The following is a 20,433-nucleotide window of genomic DNA, read 5'->3' on the forward strand; positions in this document are numbered from 1 at the left end:
ATTTGGAAATTCATAACTAATTGTAAAAAAATCCAAATAAATTGAAATTCGTGTCAATTCTATGTATTTTTGAATGATCTACATGCTGATGTAATCATATTTGTAGTTTGGTCCCTATATCAGTTTACACTTGCTGATTTATCAGAAGAGGTTAAATTTGATGTTCTTAGTGCATTGCACTATACCAGTGGTCTTTGCTTAGTACTTGACTGCTGAGTTTGGACTTGGTACTATATCAGAGGTCAGTCTAAGGTGCTTTGTGTATGGACAGATATCTAATTTTAGGTTTGAACATATTTTAGTAGCGCTAAACTACTATTTTAGTACTAGAAATAAAGAGAAGAAGATCAAAACTCGAAGATATCATTTAATTAAATCTTTTGAAATATCAAGAAGCTGTCAGAGAGTGAAAATATTATTTTTTTAGGGTGTACATTTTTTACGGTGTACATTTAAACCCTAAATGCGGTCAGGTCCCTAGCTAGTGGACTGCTCATGCCCCGGGCGGTTAGGTAGGAGTGTGGACCGCCCGTGCCTCGAGTGGTTGGGGCAATTTTGAAAAAAAACCGAACTGGGGGTAATTTTTTAAAAACTTTTATTTTTTTAGGGTTTTAATAAAAATGGCCGAAGCATACTGCTAGTAAAATTATTGATGCTCGGATGCCTCTCTCCTACACTGCTAGTACTCAAATTCAAATTCAAAAAGATGTGTGTGTGTACTCGAATTCCCCCAAATTGAAGTCCATGCCATTTTGTGAATTAGATCATATATGCTCTACGTTTTTAGTTCTATTAACTTTGACGTCATGTAAACCTTTGATTAAAAAAAAAAAAAATAGTTTCATGAAAATTTCAGAAACTTTGGTTAGTCTATTATTTGGAAGCAGTACAACTTTATTAAATTTCCAGGGTTTATTATGTGGTTTTCGACTTGTAGTACTTTAATTTCAACAAAAAATAACTATTTTGTATTAAATTTTTTCTTCTTATATGTTATAGAAATAGTATTAGGATCCATTAATTAACAATCACTAGTACAGAATAACAAATTAGCCACGGTTAAAAATTTAAATCACTCACGGATTCGCCACCGTGACTCATGCTGGCGTTTGTAAAAGTACAGAGTAAACACCCACGGTTCCTTAACCGTGACTAGATTTTCCTTTACCCACGGTTGACTCCAGAACAAACGTGGATTTTCCTTTACCCATTTTCCTTTACCCACGGTTGACTAGATTTTTCTTCACGGTTGGAGCCGTGGGTAAAAGTGATCTACCTAAATTAGTTAAATAGCTGAGATACATAAACAATGTGAAATAGAAATATTGAAATAATTTAGGTTTTTTCATTTATTGAATTAAATTAACTTACAGAGAATATTAAATAATAAACACAACCCACATATCAAACAAGGGTTTGGTTGTGTCAAGTAAATACAAATCTATAAAAAAATTATAAATTAGTTCTGTACAAACCACCAAGAATTTTGAATATGTCATAAAGAAAGAAAAATTGAATACGGGACAAATTAGAGCAACTTTCTCCTAGACTAGTACTTCATTTATTTCGTCTTCCTATTGTTCCTCACATCCATATTTGCAACTTTCGTCTCAATAGAGTATGCCTTAGGAGAGTGTTTAGGGGCCCTGACCCGTTTTCACCACGCAATACATCCTTTGCTTTCTCTACAACCTAATAACCATGAAAGGTAGTACAATTTTAGTTGTGTCAACTTCCTTAGAAGAGTGTCTAGCCTCCAGTCTCACTCATAATGCACATACACCTGCGTTACGTCCCACAGGCCTTCAAATCTTATCAAACTCGATATCTAATTTTTATCAGTCAAGTTTTGCAATAAAAGAGAACACTTCTTTAGGGTACATCACTCTGAAGCTGAAGATTGTTTATGAAGTACTGATCATCCATTCCCTGGAAACGTACAAGAAATGTATTTATAAGTCTCAGGCATTAGTACTGCAGAAGTACTTTAGACAAGTTCATACTTTTGAAAGCACATAAAACCTTTCTTAAGTTGCAGGTTATACCCAAAAAATTTAAAAGAGTTCTGAAGGGCCCAAACAAGAAATAAACAATAACATGTAAGTTACCTTGTAACCGACTCTGTAGCTGTGTTCATAGTTGGGAGTTTGGCTCCCATCCCTTCTTTGCCGTGGAAAAGCAACTGACAAATGTTCTACTTCACTGTGATTACTACAAAAAAAGTTTCAATAAAAATAAATTTAACCCAAATCTCAAGTAACCCTACTTGACAGACCCCAAAATAATGCCACTGATGTAACCAAAAAAAGGTTGCCAAAATTGAGCACAACATTGCTTGATACTGGTAAGAATATGGTTAAGCCACACTCTCTAAAATCAATGCAAAAATAGATCATAGCAATAAAACTAACAATAAAAAATGAATATAATATTTAGACTTACATATTGAACCACTACTCATCATCAATTCTCTTTTAAATTCTTAGCAGACTCTTGGCTGAGCTTTCTCTTTGTATGCTACTTTACAACTCTCATCCCATCTCATCATAAACTGTTTTTTGTATTCATAACTAACTAAATTTTAAGTTAGTGTGTATACCATGATCCAGGACCAATTCATTTTCAATTTATGCTCTCTAGTATGCGGCCCTCCTTTACTAATGTATTTCAGAAAAGCCCTCAAGAAAAATAAAGGATAGTAATTAGTGTTAATTGTAGATTCAAAGAATAACTATTTACAAGAATGGAAATAAAAGGTACTTTAATTGATTGCTTACTGATTGTACTACTTCATGATTTTTGCACATGGAACAGCCTCCCTTCTCCCAATTTCTTGGTTGTACACTATGAACTTAAACACCCGAACACCCATTTGACATTAATTCATCTGATTGATTTGATATGGCTCTGACATGGGGTTTAACAAATCTGAAATTTAACAAGACAGACTTAATAGCTTAAAACAAGATTAATTAACACATGATAAACAATATTATATGTCAGCAAGATATGGCAGCAAACATAGTAAAAACAATCCATGTAAACCCTAGTCAATTGTCATATATGATACTAATTGTTTATAGCAGGAAGTACACATAATTGTTCATACCCCAACGATACTAATTGTTCATGCATTAAAAAATGTGTATTATCAGACTGGTACCATAGTACTGATCTAGATTAATATAAATTTTATTTAGAATTTTGAAGTACTGAGAGTTCAAGTATGAAATTAAATAACCAAGTAAAGATTGCTATACACAAAAACCTGCTACTTCATATGCATATGCTTAAAACAAAAGGCACCGATAAGTACTTGGATTCAAGACTATTACCTGTCCTGATAACAAGAAATCAAGAATAAGCTACAATGGAAAAAACAATCGTGGTGATTGAAACTGTTGTAAAGATGAAGATGAACTAAAAGAAATCCAACAGAGAGAATCGATACTGACCTAGAGAGACGGGGGCCGACGTTGTGCTGAGCGGCAGAGGGAGCGGAGGAGGGAGTGGGGGGGGGGGGGGGGGGGGGGGGGGGGGGGGCGAAGTTGCTGAGCGGAGGACAGAGGGAAGCCGAATTTGGACTGAGCGGCGGACAGAGAGGGGTGGATTTGGGTTGAGCGGAAGAGAGATCGACATTGGAAATCCTCGGAGAGAGAGAGAGAGTGGGAGGAAAATGAAAATATCGTCCAAGTGAGAGATGGAGCGAAAAGAAAACAGTACTAAGGAGATTTACGATTTACACCCTTTACCCACAGCTCTTTACCCACGCCTCCTCCAATCCCAGCCGTGGGTAAATAGCACCTTAACCCAGTCGTGGATAATATCAATCCTTTACTCACGGTTAAATTGTTTGAACTACAATAACCACGGTTCAACCGTGTAAACAAGTCATCTGACCATCACACTTCCTTATTTACCCACGGCTCACTAAAAAACTTTCGGAACCGTGGTTAATAACCTGTTAATAATTAATCTTTTTGTAGTAGTGAATGGACTAAAGTGACAATTTTAATTTTGCTTTCTCAAATAAAGCAAAAAAAATTAAAAATTAAAAAATTAAAAAATATATTTTTTATTTTGCTTATATAGATTGATTGTGGATTCTTCGTGTAATTTGAATATCATTCCATTTTTCACCAAATATCTTTAAATGTACACCGTAAAAAAAATAAAGTCATTCGATGAACAGTTAAAAATTATCAAATTTGTACATGGGTGTGAATTTTAGCCATATGTCACCAAAAATTAATAGTACTTTACATCATATATTTTTTTTTTATAAAAGACCCTTATATATGTTTTAGATATTATAAAATAGTCAATCAAGGATATTATACACCACAATTATTCATACACATACCTTGAAACATCAAATTACACCCTACATTTTTAAAGTCCATACATTATGGATATATTAAAATGTGCTCGCAGATCAAATTTTATATATTTTTTGAACTTTTCTACTATTTATTAAGTTAGGTACAAAAATTTAATGGTCTGAAAATATTGATTTTGTAAAATACTTAAAAAATAACAACTGTGTTGTATTGTATCTGAAGTTTAGAGTGGATAGAAGAAGAGAGTCGGATGGAGAGGAAGAGAACCAGTAGACCAAAGTTTTGTGAGTGGGAGGTATTTTAGTCATTAATTATTTGGAGTGACAAAATTACAAAATTAACTAAGTTTAGAGTGGCATTAGTATGGTTTCTAATTTCGGGGTGGCATTTTTCAAATTTTAACGTTTTGGAGTGGCAAATAACCAATTTTCCCTAAAATAAAATAATATATATCTAATTGGACTTCTTCATAATAAAAAAATATTTAGGGTTATCACCGAATAAACTTCAACAGTCTTCGGTGAAAAATAATCATAAAATAAAATAATATATATCTAATTGGACTTCTTTGTAATAAAAATTAATTTAGGATTATCGGTGAATAAACTTCTAGCGTCTTTGGTGAACAATAATTATAAAATAAAATAATATATATCTAAATTGACTTCTTTGTAATAAAAATTAATTTAGGATTTATTGACGAATAAACTTCTAAGGTCTTCGGTGAAAAATAACCATAAAATAAAATAATATATATCTAATCTGACTTCTTTGTAATAAAAATTAATTTAGGATTATCGGCGAATAAACTTATTAGGTCTTCAGTGAAAAATAACTATAAATTAAAAATATATATATCTAATTGAACTTCTTTGTAGTAAAAGTTAATTTAGGGTCATCGGCGAATAAACTTCTAGAGTCTTCCGTGGAAAGTATCAATAAAATAAAATAATATATATCTAATTTGACTTCTTTGTAATAAAAATTAATTTAGAGTTATCGCCGAATAAACTTTTTGGGTCTTCGGTGAAAAATAACAATAAAATAAAATAATATATATCTAATTGGATTTCTTTGTAATAAAAATTAATTTATAATTATCGACGAATAAATTTTTAGGATCTTTTATTTGCCAATAACTTACAAATAAGAAAAAAAAATAAACATGTAATTTTATTTTGGGAATAACTTTTATGACCCATGACATCTAATTCATTTGAGAATATTACAGATCCACCGTACAAACTTTAGAGGCAATAACTTAATGTTGTCGTCTCTATGCACATGAATCACATTCCTCTCCTCTTGTCTCTCTCTCTAGGTAATAATATAAAATTGTTGTCTCTATGCACATGAATCACATTCCTCTCCTCTCTCTCTCTCTAGGCAATAATATAAAATTGTTGTCTCTATGCACATGAATCACATTCCTCTCCTTTCTCTCTCTCTAGGCAATAATATAAAATTGGTAAAAGAATTATAAATTTTTTTCACAGAAGACTCTAAATTAATTTTTATTACAATTGATCAAGTGATTTTCTTCCTATCTAAAAAAATAGTAAAAGAATTATAAAAAATGGAAAATTTGATTTGCAAGTATATATTCATATGGAGATCATGTTGAACGGTTCAGATCGACCGTTAAGATTTTGAAAACTCAAATATTGAGCCGTTTCACGGAGGCCCTCTATGCTACGCCTAGCACCGTAGCCAACTCCTTCATTTATATCCTTGTTAATTTGTCACCTTTACAAACAGCACAAGTGGTTCCCATGATACCATCTAAACATGAATTTCATTTCAATATGTTCATATTTTATCATGAACTTGTAATCACAGATATTTTTGATAAAAAGTCTGGAGTTATATCATTATACTTGAAAATATATTACTAGAGAGTTGCAGTACCAATAGCAGCATAGATGCACAGAAAATAAAAATGGTATGTGCCTAAATTGCATACTATAACGTAGCAGTGAATCTAAATCCACCCACTCCGTCTAACATTATTTTCAATTTTACGGTTCATAATATGCATGTAATCGAAAAAAAAACTTACGATATTAGTCAGATTGACATGTTGCCGATCTCTTTCGAGCTTAACTTTGTCAAGAAGAGATGGATGGTTTCTTAGTTCAGCCGAAAATGGAACAGAATAAGGAAGAACCCTAGCTGCAGGGGGTTTTGAAATGTGGATGTTCAATTCTCCTTTTCTATCGAATTATTGAAAAAAAATTATTGGATGAGACTCATTTAGAATTAGATTAAAAGCAAGTTATATATAGATTAAAAGAAATCTACATGATATCACATTCATACCATTCATACATGACAAATCCTTCCTGTTGCATTCAATTATTATTTGTAACATGCATGAAAGATTAGATGAGAGCAAGTTCTAGATTAAAATAGTAAATGCAAGAACTAGATCAGTTTTTGAGTACAGGTCTACTTATCTATGACTTGAAAAACTTTTAACAATTTTGATATGCTGACCTTCTAATCATTTGAATCGGCAACTCCTGCATTAACGTACTGTTTGAGTTAATTTTTTCAGCCGTGTAATCATCATTTTTATCAATCCGATCCATGCCTATAACGCACGGGGTCGTTTATTAGTGAGGATTTAAATTGGACTGTCAAGATCTTAACTCAAAATTTGGGTCAACTCAGAGGATACGAACTCCAATCTCTCAGCTGGGAGCTCATTAGAACCAATTGGTGTTTAGAAATGCGGATGCTCAATTCTCCTTTCGTACTGAATTATTCATTGAATCCAATCTTTCTATATTGATTAGAAATAAGGTATTTTTTTTTATCTTTGTACATCAATTGAAAACGAAATAAATTATTTGCATACTTCTGAATTTAAAATTTTCAATGAATAATTAATTTGCATACTTCTCGCAAAACCGTATCGGTGATGATTAGAAGATGGAAAATAATCGTCAATGATTCCACGTCCATTAGCTGTTGCGGAAAGTGCAAATTTTAAGTCGGTAAGAAATAATGTATTTCGCTTTCTTGAGTTGAGCTAGGTCTGGGTAAAGCTTGTTGAAGGAGTTCATTACTTGCTTCATCTTGGCTGTTTGGAGTTGATTGAGGTTCTATAAGAGACAATTGGTAAAAAAAGGACTGAATTCATTGTAGGGTAAAAGATAGAAATAAGGTAAAATGTTTTCATGGAAAAAAAATCTCTACTTTTATCTATCAATATTTTTTTACACTAAATTGTACTGGTACATTTATTAATGCATTTTCAGACGAGTTCACATCCTTCCCGGTACCGTAACAGGAAGTTTTTACAATTAGTTAATCTCGACCGTTATTTAATTTGGCACACATCTCAAAGCCCAATAATACTCTCCTATTCTAGCCTTATTCTCAAAAGATTGGGAGTTAATCTCAAAGCGTCAAACCGTCAAGTGAAAGGATCAACTTGTATGCCTTTTCGGACTGTGGCATCATGTGTTTTCAGGATCTATTATAGCACATCACGCATTGGTGGTTGTATATGGCCTCTTATACCATAGTATAGGAATTTGTTTTTGAGTAAGAATAGGAGTCGTGCTCCTATTTTATTAACCGCAATTGGTTACATTGTTTGTTGAGGGTTGTGAGAAATAACCCTCTGATGGATGTACATGTGATTGCAAAAAAAAAAAAAACCTAGAACATAACAGAAACATAATGATCTTCTTAATCATCTCAATCTTCTTTGATTTGTATAATTCCACTGGGTTTTAACTTCTTCTGTCAATTCTTCAACCGACTTTGAACGCTCTCTGAACAATCTTGTACAGCGCTCCCTCCATAGTATAAACAAAGTGATGAGCACTAATTCTCTGAGTAGTATAGGAATTTGTATCCTCGAGCTAACTCATATTCTAAGTTAAGATAACGGCCGTCCGATTTAAATTCACACGAATATTAAAGGAATCCTTGTGCTACAGGTGTGAGCAGTATTGACTCAGATTTTCATCGAACGGTCCTCTGAATTAACTCAAAAAGTTCATTAATGCGGATTCGTAGTATCGGACCTTAATTAATTTTTTTCTCTTTGTTGGTTATTTTTCACTATAATAAGAGTCAGACAAAACTTCTTTTCTATATTCAAGCAACTTAATTACAAATATAACACTTGAAATCTTTTTTATTTATAATAGTGTATGCTTAGCATTTTTGTAGTGATGATATCTTATTCTTCTGAGCCATAACACTGGATCTAACAATTAACAAATCAAGCACTGTTACAATTGAATCTCTTGCAATTCGCAAGTTGCAAATTACGTCGAAATTTTTATCTATAACATAAAAAATCAAAAAATCAAAATCAAAATTTCACCCATATCATTAATTAGTTTCCTAAAATTTCAAAATATACTATGAGCGGTAACAAGGTCAATAGATCAGCCGGTCAAAGCCGTTCTCTACTCGGAAACATTATGATGCGGTGTGTATTGAAGAAATATCTAATTTAGATTCGGACGTAAACAATCACAACAAGAACGAGACACCTTTCGCGAGGATAAAAAAGTGACTTTTTGCGACGGACTACTCTCATTCTTCAGCTTTTTCTTTTTGCGACGGTACTTTTCGCGAGGGAGTACCGTCATAAATTTGCTTTTTCTCTCGCAAAAAGTATCTACATTGTTGTAGTGAATGACTCGGAAACATTATGATGTGTGTGTGTACTCGAATTCCTCCAAATTGAAGTCCATTTTGTGAATTGGATCATATATGCTCTACGTTTTTAGTTCTATTAACTTTGACGTCATGTAAACCTTTGATTAAAAAAAAAAATAGTTTCATGAAAATTTCAGAAACTTTGGTTAGTCTATTATTTGGAGGCAGTACAACTTTATTAAATTTCCAGGGATTATTATGTGGTTTTCGACTTGTAGTACTTTAATTTCAACAAAAAATAACTATTTTGTATTAAAAAATTTCTTCTTATATATTATAGAAATAGTATTAGGATCCATTAATTAACAATTGACTAAAGTGACAATTTTAATTTTGCTTTCTCAAATAAAGCAAAAAAATTAAAAAATATATTTTTTATTTTTTATTTTCCTTATAGATTGATTGTGGATTCTTCATGTAATTTGAATATCATTTCATTTTTCGCCAAATATCTTTAAATGTACACAGTAAAAAAATTTAAGTCATTCGATGAACAGTTAAAAATTATCAAATTTGTACATCGGTGTGAATTTTAGCCATATGTCACCAAAAATTAATAGCACTTTACATCATATATATTTTTTTTATAAAAGACCATTATATATGTTTTAGATATTATAAAATAGTCAATCAAGGATATTATACACTACAATTATTCATACACATACCTTGAAACATTAAAATATTACACCCTACATTTTTAAAGTCCATACATGGTGGATATATTAAAATATGCTTGCAGATCAAATTTTATATTTTTTTTAACTTTTCTACTATTTATTAAGTTGGGTACAAAAATTTAATGGTCTAAAAATATTGATTTTGTAAAATACTTAAAAATTAACAACTGTGCTGTACTGTATCTGAAGTATTTTTGAAACTGAATTTGAATATTTTCTTTTTCTGAATTTCCATACAATCCGTTTTAGATAAAATCCGATGCTAGCCATGGGCGAGAGGGCAAAGAGGCCAAAGAACTGGAAGGCCAGCAGAGCAGAGTGGAGGTTGCCCAGCCTATAGGGAAAACAAGTGGAAATTATTTTTGATTCACTACATAAAAATTCTTAAAGAATTAGAAGCGGATGAGGTAACACTGTATAAGTAATGGTGGTGTCCAATCTTATTATCAATAGCTAGATCCGGCCACAATAGGCAGGTTTAATGCATGTGCTATATATCTTTCTTATGGAAATAAATCTTCTACAATCCTCATGAGTGAATAGTAACCCTACAATTCCTCCTTTTTCGAATCCAACCGTCTATCTTTTTTGAAGAACGAATCTCAAAGTAACTTTTTCATAACTTTTATGTGCACACATCTCGAAACAATTCAACGGTTGGATTCAGAAAAGGAGGAATTGTAGGGTTACTATTCACTCATGAATGATTGCAGCAGATTTATTTCCCTTTCTTATAACTTCTTTATTAAAAAAATAATATTTAATTAATAATCAAACAAAAGGAGGAGATCGATGTATGTGCTATATATATAGGAGCACTTGCAATGTGTTTTGCCCAAGGAAAGAAAAGGGTTAAGGATCCATCGTTACAATAGTGAAGCTTAGAAAATAAACAAATTCTCTTCATATAGCTAGGTGGGAAGATGAATAGTGAAGAACAGAAAACATGCCCCGCTGTTTGCAACAGTGAGAAGCAGGAGGGTTTTGCTCGCAGGTTTGTTAAGTATGAGCCGACTGCGTGGAGTCCTGACACTTTCATCACTCACACAGCCCCTATTCAGGTATACCACCATACATTAATCTCTATATTTTCCCATGAAAATCAACTCCTAAGTTCTAGTTTGCTGTTGGGTGCCTTGGATATACTGGTTGTTTCATAATATACAGAGAGTAGTTCTACTTCGCTGAAAAGAAAAGATATTTAACTGCTTTAAAATTTCTTTATTATCAATAACTATTGTAAATTTAAAATGTAATCAAAAGAGTGCTTAAATTGTATTTAAAATATCCAAGATTGATGGCAAACAATATATACGAAAGTGGAGTAGGTCTGATGGACAAAATACCTATTTAAGATCCATGCGCACAAAAATTCCTTCTTTTTCAAGACGGTCATGGAGCCCATCGAGCCTAAAGTAGGTCCGATCGGCATCAGACAGACTCCATAATCTATATATAGTTGGTCAACAATGAAAGACAGTTTTAGATTTTCCACGCTAGCTTTATTTCCTGTTTACAATTGAAACAGTACTAAATTACCCAAGGCAAATTTCTTGAATATTTTTCACAAAGCTCTTATTTGTACAAGACGAGTGTAATTAATACATCACATTTGGTTTTGCAGAAGTCCAAAGAGTGGATCGAAGCAAGGATAAGGGAGCTAAAAGAGGAAGTTAGAGCAATGCTTGGGTCCACCATTGACAGTGTGGAGATGGTGAATTTAATTGATACAATTGAACACCTTGGCATAGGTTACCACTTTAAGAGCGACATTTATGATGCATTAAGCCATCTTCATGATGCTAAACTAGTTAATTGTGATCTTCATCATGTTGCAACTCGCTTCCGACTACTCAGGCAACACGGGTTTAATGCGTCTTCAGGTAATATACAATTAATTTCATCGAAAGTCATCTTTCGTATCAACTATTGTTTCATATCAACCTTTTAAGAAAACAACATATCTTAAATAGATGAACTCCTGAATCTATTTTCTTAAAATCATGTTTTAGTTTTTTAAATCATATATAGTTGCCAATTGTTCAATGATTTTTTTCTTTTGTTTATGAAGTTGTATCTGGAGACGTAGTTAGGAGTGGGAGGGAATTGTCACATATTGGACTCATGTGGCTCCGCCTCTTATCTCCAGACATTTAATTAATCACTTAAGCTGACTATTTACTGTGTTTAAACATTTACAGATGTATTTCTCAATTTCAAAGATGATCAAGGAAACTTTGCCGAGAACATAACCAATGACCCGAAAGGATTGCTAAGCCTGTATAACGCAGGGTATCTTGCGACTCCTGGTGAGGAAATACTTGTTGATGCAATTTCTTTTGCTAGGGGCCATCTCTTACTAATGCTCCATGATTTGAGATCCCCACTAAAGAAACAAGTATTGCGCGCACTAAAAATGCCGTTGCATAAGTTGCTGGTGAGAGTGGAGGCAAGGTTTTATATTGAAGAATATGATGAGGAGGAAAACCGAAACGAAATATTACTTGAGCTTGCAAAATTGGACTTTAATACATGCCAAACTCTTCATTTGGAAGAGATGAAGACGCTTTCTCTGTGAGTTCAATATATAATTAATCCTTGTAAAACTATTCAATATGGAGTAGGCTAGAATCTGCTTTATCACCATGGAAACAATTGCTTACCAACGGGGAATTTGGGATAACTATATCCGTGGACTTACCCACGGAATCAGACATTTCCTTAGCCACGGTTTAAAACTAAATGCATATATTTAAGCTGCAAATTTCTTTAGATCAAACTTCACAAATCAGTCCTTCCATTACATGCATGCGTATATATATGAATATGTGTGTGTGCATATATATATATATAAAGAGAGAGAGAGAGGGGGATTGGCTAATATCAAAATGTTTGTTCCTACACCATAGAACAAACGCTTTGGTGTTGACATTTTTAAAGTCCAAACAGTCGATTCAAACCGTTCAATATTCAATCTATATTAAAATGTGCTTGGAGACCAATTTTTACATTTTTTTTTGAATTTTTTACTATTTATTAAGTCAGTTTTAAAATCGGTGTTTTCAATGATCCACAAATTTTTCATTGTTTATTAAAATCAGCAATTTTAAAATTGACTTAACAATTAGTAAAAAAATTCAAAAAATCTAAAATTATTGTCTCCAAGTACATATTAATATAGAGATCAAATCTAAGGGTTTGGAAATACCATTTGGACTTTAAAAATAAAAAAAATACCAATTGATTGCACCATGGCTACCGAACAAACATTTTGATATTAGCCAACCTCTATATATATAATCCAGCTAAATTGCTCCAGAAGCACTTCTGCCGAAGTACTTACGGATCCGGTTTTAAAGTTACATGTTCTAAAGTTCGACCTATGTAGTTCAATAAATTGGTTTTATAGTAAACACGTAGAATACTGATTTTTATATTTTTTTGGAATTTTTTAGCTATATTTTATGTCTTGAAAGGTGGCCTCTTTTTGGCATAAAAATAAAAGTCCATATAACAATATTGTTCTCATATGTTTATATAAGTAGAGTAGCTAACCTCCCTGTATATATAAGTCCATAGTGTCTTTACAATGTAAACCTACGTACTTAATAAGTTTCGATATAACCAAATATACTTTCTTAGTTAAATATAGTGTTTCATTTCATTATTACTAAACAGCTTCACTAAAAGTTTTAATACCTATTAGTGAACATAGATTAATAATACAAATATGGTTATATACATGTTGCAGATGGTGGAAGAACCTAAATATTGGCGAGAATCTAAAATATGGACGGGAGCGTTTATTAGAGGTATATATGCTATGGAGTTTCGGACAATATTTTGAGGCCGATCAGTATAGCCGTGCACGGAAAATGATTGCCAAGTTGTATGCGTTGCTAACAGTTGTGGATGACACTTTTGATGTGCACGGCACATATGAAGAATGCAAGCTTCTAAATGAGGCAATACAGAGGCAAGTTATTTATATATTTTACCTGTGATATGTTTTCTTCATTAGCTAAAATTAATGAACTGTAATCTGGGTACTATGTATATATATTGTCGTCCAATGGTGATATTCTAACAGAAACATATCGTTCAAATGACTCTAGCGGAATGTATTTTATCATTAGTTGCTGAAATTATAATGGTAACCAAAATTTTCTTTTGAATGATCTCTCAGACCTAAACCAAAGTTAGAACTTGAAAGCGTCAGATTTAAATCGGGATGAAGATGAGAATCACATCTGCAATTAATTGATAAAGATAATATCATCCGTATGAAAAGTTGTTATTATTGGAACTAACAGACAGTGGGATATGTAGAAATAGAATCTGGAGTCCTTAACTAAAACAAAAATCAAGGAAGAACATCCACCCCCGTCAACTTTTTTGTAAAAAAAGAAAAAGAAAAACGAGCTATATATATTTCAAATTGCACAGTTTCTTTATGATAAAGAATGACTGAGAATAATATCCCCAATATAATTGTTATTTATTTATTGCTAGGTAGCATGTGCTGGAAGAAAATTTTGATAACACAAAATGAACAGGTGAAAAAACTAGTTTTTATTGATGTAGCGATAAATCTTCAAAAGTATTTTTGTGAAAAAGGAGAAAAAAATTCCAATGTTTGTTTTTCCGTTAAGTAAAAAATATAGATGTTTTATGTTATAAATATAAAATAACATTATATATATTTAAGATAAGCTTGGACATTTGTCATCATAAGTTTTTGGAGATGCTTCATAATTAACTTGCTGAATTATTAATTAAGAGAAAATACTTCATAATTAACGGAATTATTAATTAACTTGCTGAATTATTTACTAATAACATTATATATATTTAGTGAAACTAATGTCAGTACTGGGATAACTTCCTTGTAGGTGGGATGAAAAGGCAGTGAATTTACTACCGATGTACTTGAGGAACTTATGTCACCAATTCATTAAGACAGTTAATAGTTTTGATGATGAATTAGAGCCTAGTGAGAAGTACCGTTTGCCGTACATTATCAAGTCGGTATGATACCATGTTTTTCTCATTATGGTGAACTATTCATATTTAATTATATTATTTATTTATGTGGATTATTAATAATTAATAAATAACATATCAAGTTTAAAATTTTTAGGAGTGCAGACTCCAGAGGTGTTAATTTTTTTTAACTTAATACCTCATTAATGTATACTTTCTGTTTGATAATTATTTTCATCCTGACTTTTCGAATATATATCTTATTTTCTGGATTTTAAAGTTGTAATGCATTTTACATTTATATAATAGACGCAGATACTTATTGACGGTTACATGCAAGAAGTGGAGTGGCGTGTGAGTGGGTATGTACCATCCTTCTATGAGCGCAAAAAACCCGCATTAGATGAACATGTTGGCTTCCTCGTGGTTGGTTTTCCTTTATTAGGAACTCCAGGGGAACTCATCACCAAAGAGGTCTTTCAGTGGCTCTATACTTTCCCAGATGTCACCATGGATTGCATGAGAATTGTTAGATACATCGACGATGTAATAGGTCATGAGGTACCAAAATGACCTAATTATACTAAACATTATTTAGTAATTGATTTGGTGTGCTATAAATTGAAAAGTCATTTGGTATACGACCAGCAGCTGGGGAAGAGTAGGAAATAGATATTCATTTTGTTGTTTGGTTATCTATTGGTTTTAGTATTTCAGACTCAATTGCTCTAGTCGAATTAGACATAAATATATATAGTCTCGTGGGAACCAACTGAGTATCTACCTCAGATAAAATATTTAAGAATCCAGAAAAGGGATTCATGATTTATGGTAAGAACAAAAATCAAGCTATTGGAAAAGTGCAATCAATTCAAACTGGAAAATTGAATGCATTGATTAAAAAAACTAAAGTTTTTACTAAGTTATAGTTCTAGCTTCACAATTTTTTTTCATTTGATGCTTGCAGCGTGAGACTAAGTCTGGGCAAGGGCCAACAACATTTGAGTGCTACAAAATCGAACATAAATTAACAAATGAAGAAACAACTGCGAAGTTCCAGTCGTTTTGCGAAGATGCATGGAAGAGAGTAAACCATGCATGCCTTCACCCAGCTGATGTTCCCATGACAGTATTTGAGATACTTGTTAATCAGTGCAGACAAATGGAGACCTTTTATGTTTACTTCAATGATGCATTTAACAAACCCAGCAATATTAAAAAAATAAGTTCTCTGCTTCTGCTGGAACCCTTCGCTCTTTAAATAAGTCAACCGCATGCTATTACCAGTCTGGATGACTCTCATGCAGAGAATGAAATAAATAGGTTATTTGCTAGTAGTTGTTAAAGAATAAACTCAAACACAGTCAGATTTTGAGGCAATATAAAATAAGTTGAAGTGGCAAGTGTAGGCCATCCTGGGTATATTAATTATGTTTTTCACTTGTTTTCTAGTCTAGTTTCAGTTGGTTCTGGTATTATGTCGTTTGGAGTTCTCTATAAGTTAAGGCAGTTTTAGTAACCAAGTGTCAGGTTTAAGTGTTGTTGTTTAGAATTATGTTTTACATTTATCTTTGTACGAATTTTAAGAGTTTACTTTAATGGTAAGAGTCTATTAATAGAGTTATATTCTGTTATGGATGTAAGAGAAGAAAATATGTTTAAGAATAAATAGAAAGAAATTGTGTTCTTGTTTTTCTTCCTTAAATTGTCTTTTTTTTAATCAGTAGCTACGTCTTATATGTACTCTATACTTATATATGTTAAGTTAATTTTAACAGATAACAGACAAATAATAAATAATTATTAAATAATTTGATAATTTGTATAATTGTGGGGTACAAAATTGTTATATGTCCAGACCTCGGATGTTTCCCTTTAGATATTATGCCTGCCTCTTAGAAATTGGGAGAGGGAAGGCCTCATGGAGACATGGGAGCTTAGAACGTTTCTGCTTCTTTTGGGTTTACCCTTGATGGCCTACTGTTCATGATTAGTTGTCAAGAGAGTTTATTGATTGTGAAGACGTTTAACTCCTGACAGGTGCAAGTCTCACAGTTAATTATATCAATACACTTTTCAGGTCTTATTGAAGACTTCATTATAGGATTTAGGCCTATTTTCAAGGGAACTGAATAGTAAAGCTAAAGGGGGTGCTCATGTGTAAATATTGATCGTGTTCCATTGGTTTTCATAGGTGTGTGTATCTATGTGTGTTTAAATATGCCATGATGCATGCATGATATGGGAAATATAGTATTCTATTCAATCAGTGCATAGGTATGTTAAATTATTTGTTTATTCCTCATTAAATTGAAGGGTGTAGATCTAGTTTGAATCCATGAGGTACAAAAGGAGGGATACATTGGTCATTTGGGATTTTGATCATGTCTTTGGCATCAAGTCAAGAGTAACCAAGTCATTTAAAAGTTAACCACGTTGGATAATAAAATCATTATTGGGTTAAGGCTCACTGCAGGGGGAATTTGGCCATTTGGTAGCTTGAATTAATTTAAATTATATAAGAATTGGCTTTGAGTCATATAGAATTGAATTTGGGTTGATTTGGGATTGACTCGAGTTGATTTAGACTTAGAATGAGAAAGTTATATGTAAAAATGACTTGGAAGGGCATTTTTGAGCATTTTAATAGGCAATGCCTGAGTTACACAGATATTGAGAGAAATCTGTGTTTTCATATTTGTACAAAACATACACAGTTTCTAAACTATTAACGGTGTATAGATGACTCAAGTCGTACACGGTTCAGTATTAACAACCCATGTACAAATATTGGTGACTTTAGAACACGGTTGGATTTTAAATAATCGTGTGGGTATGTGTGAACTTTTTTTTGTGCAAGGGCCTCCTCCTATTGCACACTGTTAATGTGCAATTTTTTCTCATCCATATATGATATGTTGTGTATGGTCGCGTTTTATGTACTAGTGACTAAACAAAGTTTATACAATTTGCAAGGCCTGAGAGTTGTACAATGAACAGGTCTAACAACTGGACGCCATTAATTAGGTAACACCGTAACAGAAATACCCACAGCTGCAAGATATGAATAGGTCAGAAGCAAACAATAATTTCATTCCGAGAAAAAGGAAGCAAAAGCGCATCAAGTCCAGTGCAGCCAAAGACATCAAAAGTCAAATTCTTAGCTCTGCATACAAATATGAACATCCAAACCAACGAAAGAACATTGTAAATGTTTACAACGAGATTATTGGGCCTTTGAATAGTTGAAGTACCACCTTTTTTACAAAGAACCACAATATGTTTGTTTACAACCAAACTTAATTATTGGGCCTTGGATTATGGGCCTTGAATTAACCAGTTTAAATTACATATTTTGGTTTATGTGAGACATTTGTTTGAATTATTTTCGAAATTAGCCCGTTAAAATCTCAAATAATTTCGTAAGTTTATGAAAAGTAAATCTACTGAAAAACAGAATAATATTTCAAAGCAGTGAGAATTATATCTTCTCAACATCGATTTTATTGCAGTATATATATTCGTCAAAAGCAGTTCATTGGGTTCTCAGAAAAGAAACTGCTTTTTTTTTTTTAGATAATTTCTAGTATGCCCAAGTATCCAATAACACCTTTTATTTAGTGATTTTAAAATGTAATTTGACAAATATACTCTTTCATTTCAAAGCCTCCTCTCTCGTTTGTTGTATTACATTATTGTCATTTGAAAACTTTGTGATTAGAATCAGTACATCGTCATGACCAAAAAAAACGCCTTTCATCTAGCTGCATGCCTCTTTGAACAAGTTTTGGTTTGTCTTTTTAATAATTAATACTACTAGCAGGATTTAATTAGATTTTTCTTGAATCTTAGCGCTAGCTCTTAATATGTATTAAGATAAGGAATCCCTTGCTGCTCAGACGGTTTGCAGGTAGATGCAGAAAAAGTAACCCATTACGAATTCAATTTGATGTGTGAGCTAGTCCCAACATGGTTCCGGAAATCGGAATTGGATTTTTAGCCGCCGAGTCAGAATCGGATGAATCGGTCAGAATCAGAAGAATCGGATCGGTAACTCGGGTATTTGTGACAGAAGTCTTGTTTTGTAGCTAAAAAATAGGAAAAAATTGATAAAAATAATTTGTAAAAAAACTATGTTAATTAAGACAATATTACACTCACATAATCCACTAATTATATAATTTATTATAAACATTACAAATAGAACATACTTTTATTGCTAGAAGCTATGCCGAGCTAGCTGGATCATCTCATTGTCCTCTGTATTAAAATACGAATGTGGATATTGTAGAATAAAAAAACTGTAGAGTCACATGCACAAGAAAAAACAATCTGTACAGTCACATGCACTACTAATTGTCTTAGAATTAATCAACAAAATCAATTCTTCTTTATTCGGAAAATGAAAAAAAAAAAGTAAAAAAGTAAAATGTAGAGAGGCCATATGTAAATTTTCATTTCTCTGTTCCCTTCCGACATCTCATTTCTCCCATATCATTTCTGTCTTTTTTTTTTTTTTTTTTTTTTTTTTTTGAGAGGTAAAACCCGTAGGTGCTTTGATTGAAGTAATAAAGGGTTTACATGATAAAAAAATTACAATACTTAAAAAGCAGTAATTGAAAATAAAAGTCTAAATTAACTGCGGACATGTAAGTCCCTAAATTAAGCAGTCACTACAAGCTAACTACTCAAAAATAAAAAGCTCCGTTCCCTAAGTAAAAAGGTCCCTGTCTTTCATCCATCTCTTTTGTTGCAATTTCTCCACCATCCAGGGGCCAAGTTGAATAAAACCCCTCTCTCTTTCTGTCTTCACTTCCGACTCAAAAACCAATTCCCCCATCGCGACTCTCTCTTTCCTTCTGACTCAGCTCAGCACTAACCTCTGCGCAATAATGGAGATTTCTCTTCTCCTCAGCACTGACCCCTGCGCGACTCAGCTTGTTTCCCTGCGCGACACAGCCGGCCGCTCTCTTCTCTTCTCCTCAGCCGGCCGACCTCTTCTCTTCTCCTCAGCACAACTCAGCCTACGAGAATCGGACAAAACTTGCACAGGTTAGTGAGAATCGGACAAAACTCGGCTGACTCGGCACTGTTCATCCGAGTTTTTCCGAGAAACTCGCACAGGCGCGAGAATCGAGTAAAACTCGGCCCGGTCAGGTCCGATTCCGAGTTGAATCGGCCAAGTTGACACGGAATCGGCCGATTTCTGGAACCATGTATTGGTCATCTCTTATTTCACACCGATAGAAGTGGATAAATGAAATGGCAATATCCTAGCATGCTATGCATAGCATAGAGCTCCTCCATGCAACGCCTTAGATTTTGACTTTTCAAAACCCTAACAGTCAATCCGAACCGTTCATCTTGTTCTCCATATTAATATGTATTTGGAGACCAAATTTTACATTTTTTGGAATTTTTTTACTATTTCTTTAGATTTATTGAAAATCGCTGTTTTTTTATGGTCCAGATTTGCTGAAAACAGCGATTTTCAATAAATCTTAAGAAATAGTAAAACAATTCCAAAAAATATAAAATTTGGTCCGCAAACACATATTAATATGGAGAACAAGATGAACGGTTCGGATCGACCGTTAGGATTTTGAAAAGTCGAATCCAAGGCGTTGCATGGAGGAGCTCTATGCTATGCATAGCATGCTGCTAGCATATTCGAAATGAAATGGGTCAATATTATTTCAGGATAAGTAGAACTGATGAAACAAAAGGATATATTGATAATATTT

The 20,433-nt window shown here is 32.8% G+C and overlaps 1 protein-coding gene and 1 long non-coding RNA gene across 2 annotated transcripts; one reads left to right on the top strand and one right to left on the bottom strand.

Moving 5' to 3' along the window:
• Nucleotides 1-1,319: 1,319 nt before the first annotated feature.
• LOC144545992 (uncharacterized) lies at nt 1,320-3,510 on the bottom strand. The gene is made up of 2 exons (XR_013508658.1): nt 2,109-3,510; nt 1,320-1,929 (listed from the first exon to the last, which is right to left on the bottom strand). It is a non-coding gene; the product is annotated as an uncharacterized LOC144545992 (long non-coding RNA).
• Nucleotides 3,511-10,550: 7,040 nt separating this feature from the next.
• Nucleotides 10,551-16,362, top strand: LOC144545862 (alpha-humulene synthase-like). Its single transcript, XM_078294429.1, has 7 exons — nt 10,551-10,767; nt 11,331-11,589; nt 11,908-12,280; nt 13,458-13,682; nt 14,599-14,734; nt 14,999-15,250; nt 15,657-16,362. The coding sequence occupies exons 1-7, from the start codon at nt 10,630-10,632 to the stop codon at nt 15,948-15,950; spliced, it is 1,677 nt and encodes a 558-aa protein (XP_078150555.1). The 5' UTR covers nt 10,551-10,629; the 3' UTR covers nt 15,951-16,362.
• Nucleotides 16,363-20,433: the final 4,071 nt, after the last annotated feature.

The sequence above is a fragment of the Carex rostrata genome, chromosome 28, assembly GCF_964058835.1.
Source record: "Carex rostrata chromosome 28, lpCarRost1.2, whole genome shotgun sequence".
Classification (NCBI taxonomy): Eukaryota; Viridiplantae; Streptophyta; class Magnoliopsida; order Poales; family Cyperaceae; genus Carex; species Carex rostrata.

Bases quoted from the DNA above. Each gene is read 5' to 3' on its own strand.
- LOC144545862 (XM_078294429.1), top strand. From the start codon at position 10,630: ATGAATAGTGAAGAACAGAAAACATGCCCCGCTGTTTGCAACAGTGAG. The intron at 14,735-14,998 runs GTATGATACCAT...TTTATATAATAG, and splicing joins TGCCGTACATTATCAAGTCG to ACGCAGATACTTATTGACGG. The intron at 15,251-15,656 runs GTACCAAAATGA...TGATGCTTGCAG, and splicing joins ACGATGTAATAGGTCATGAG to CGTGAGACTAAGTCTGGGCA.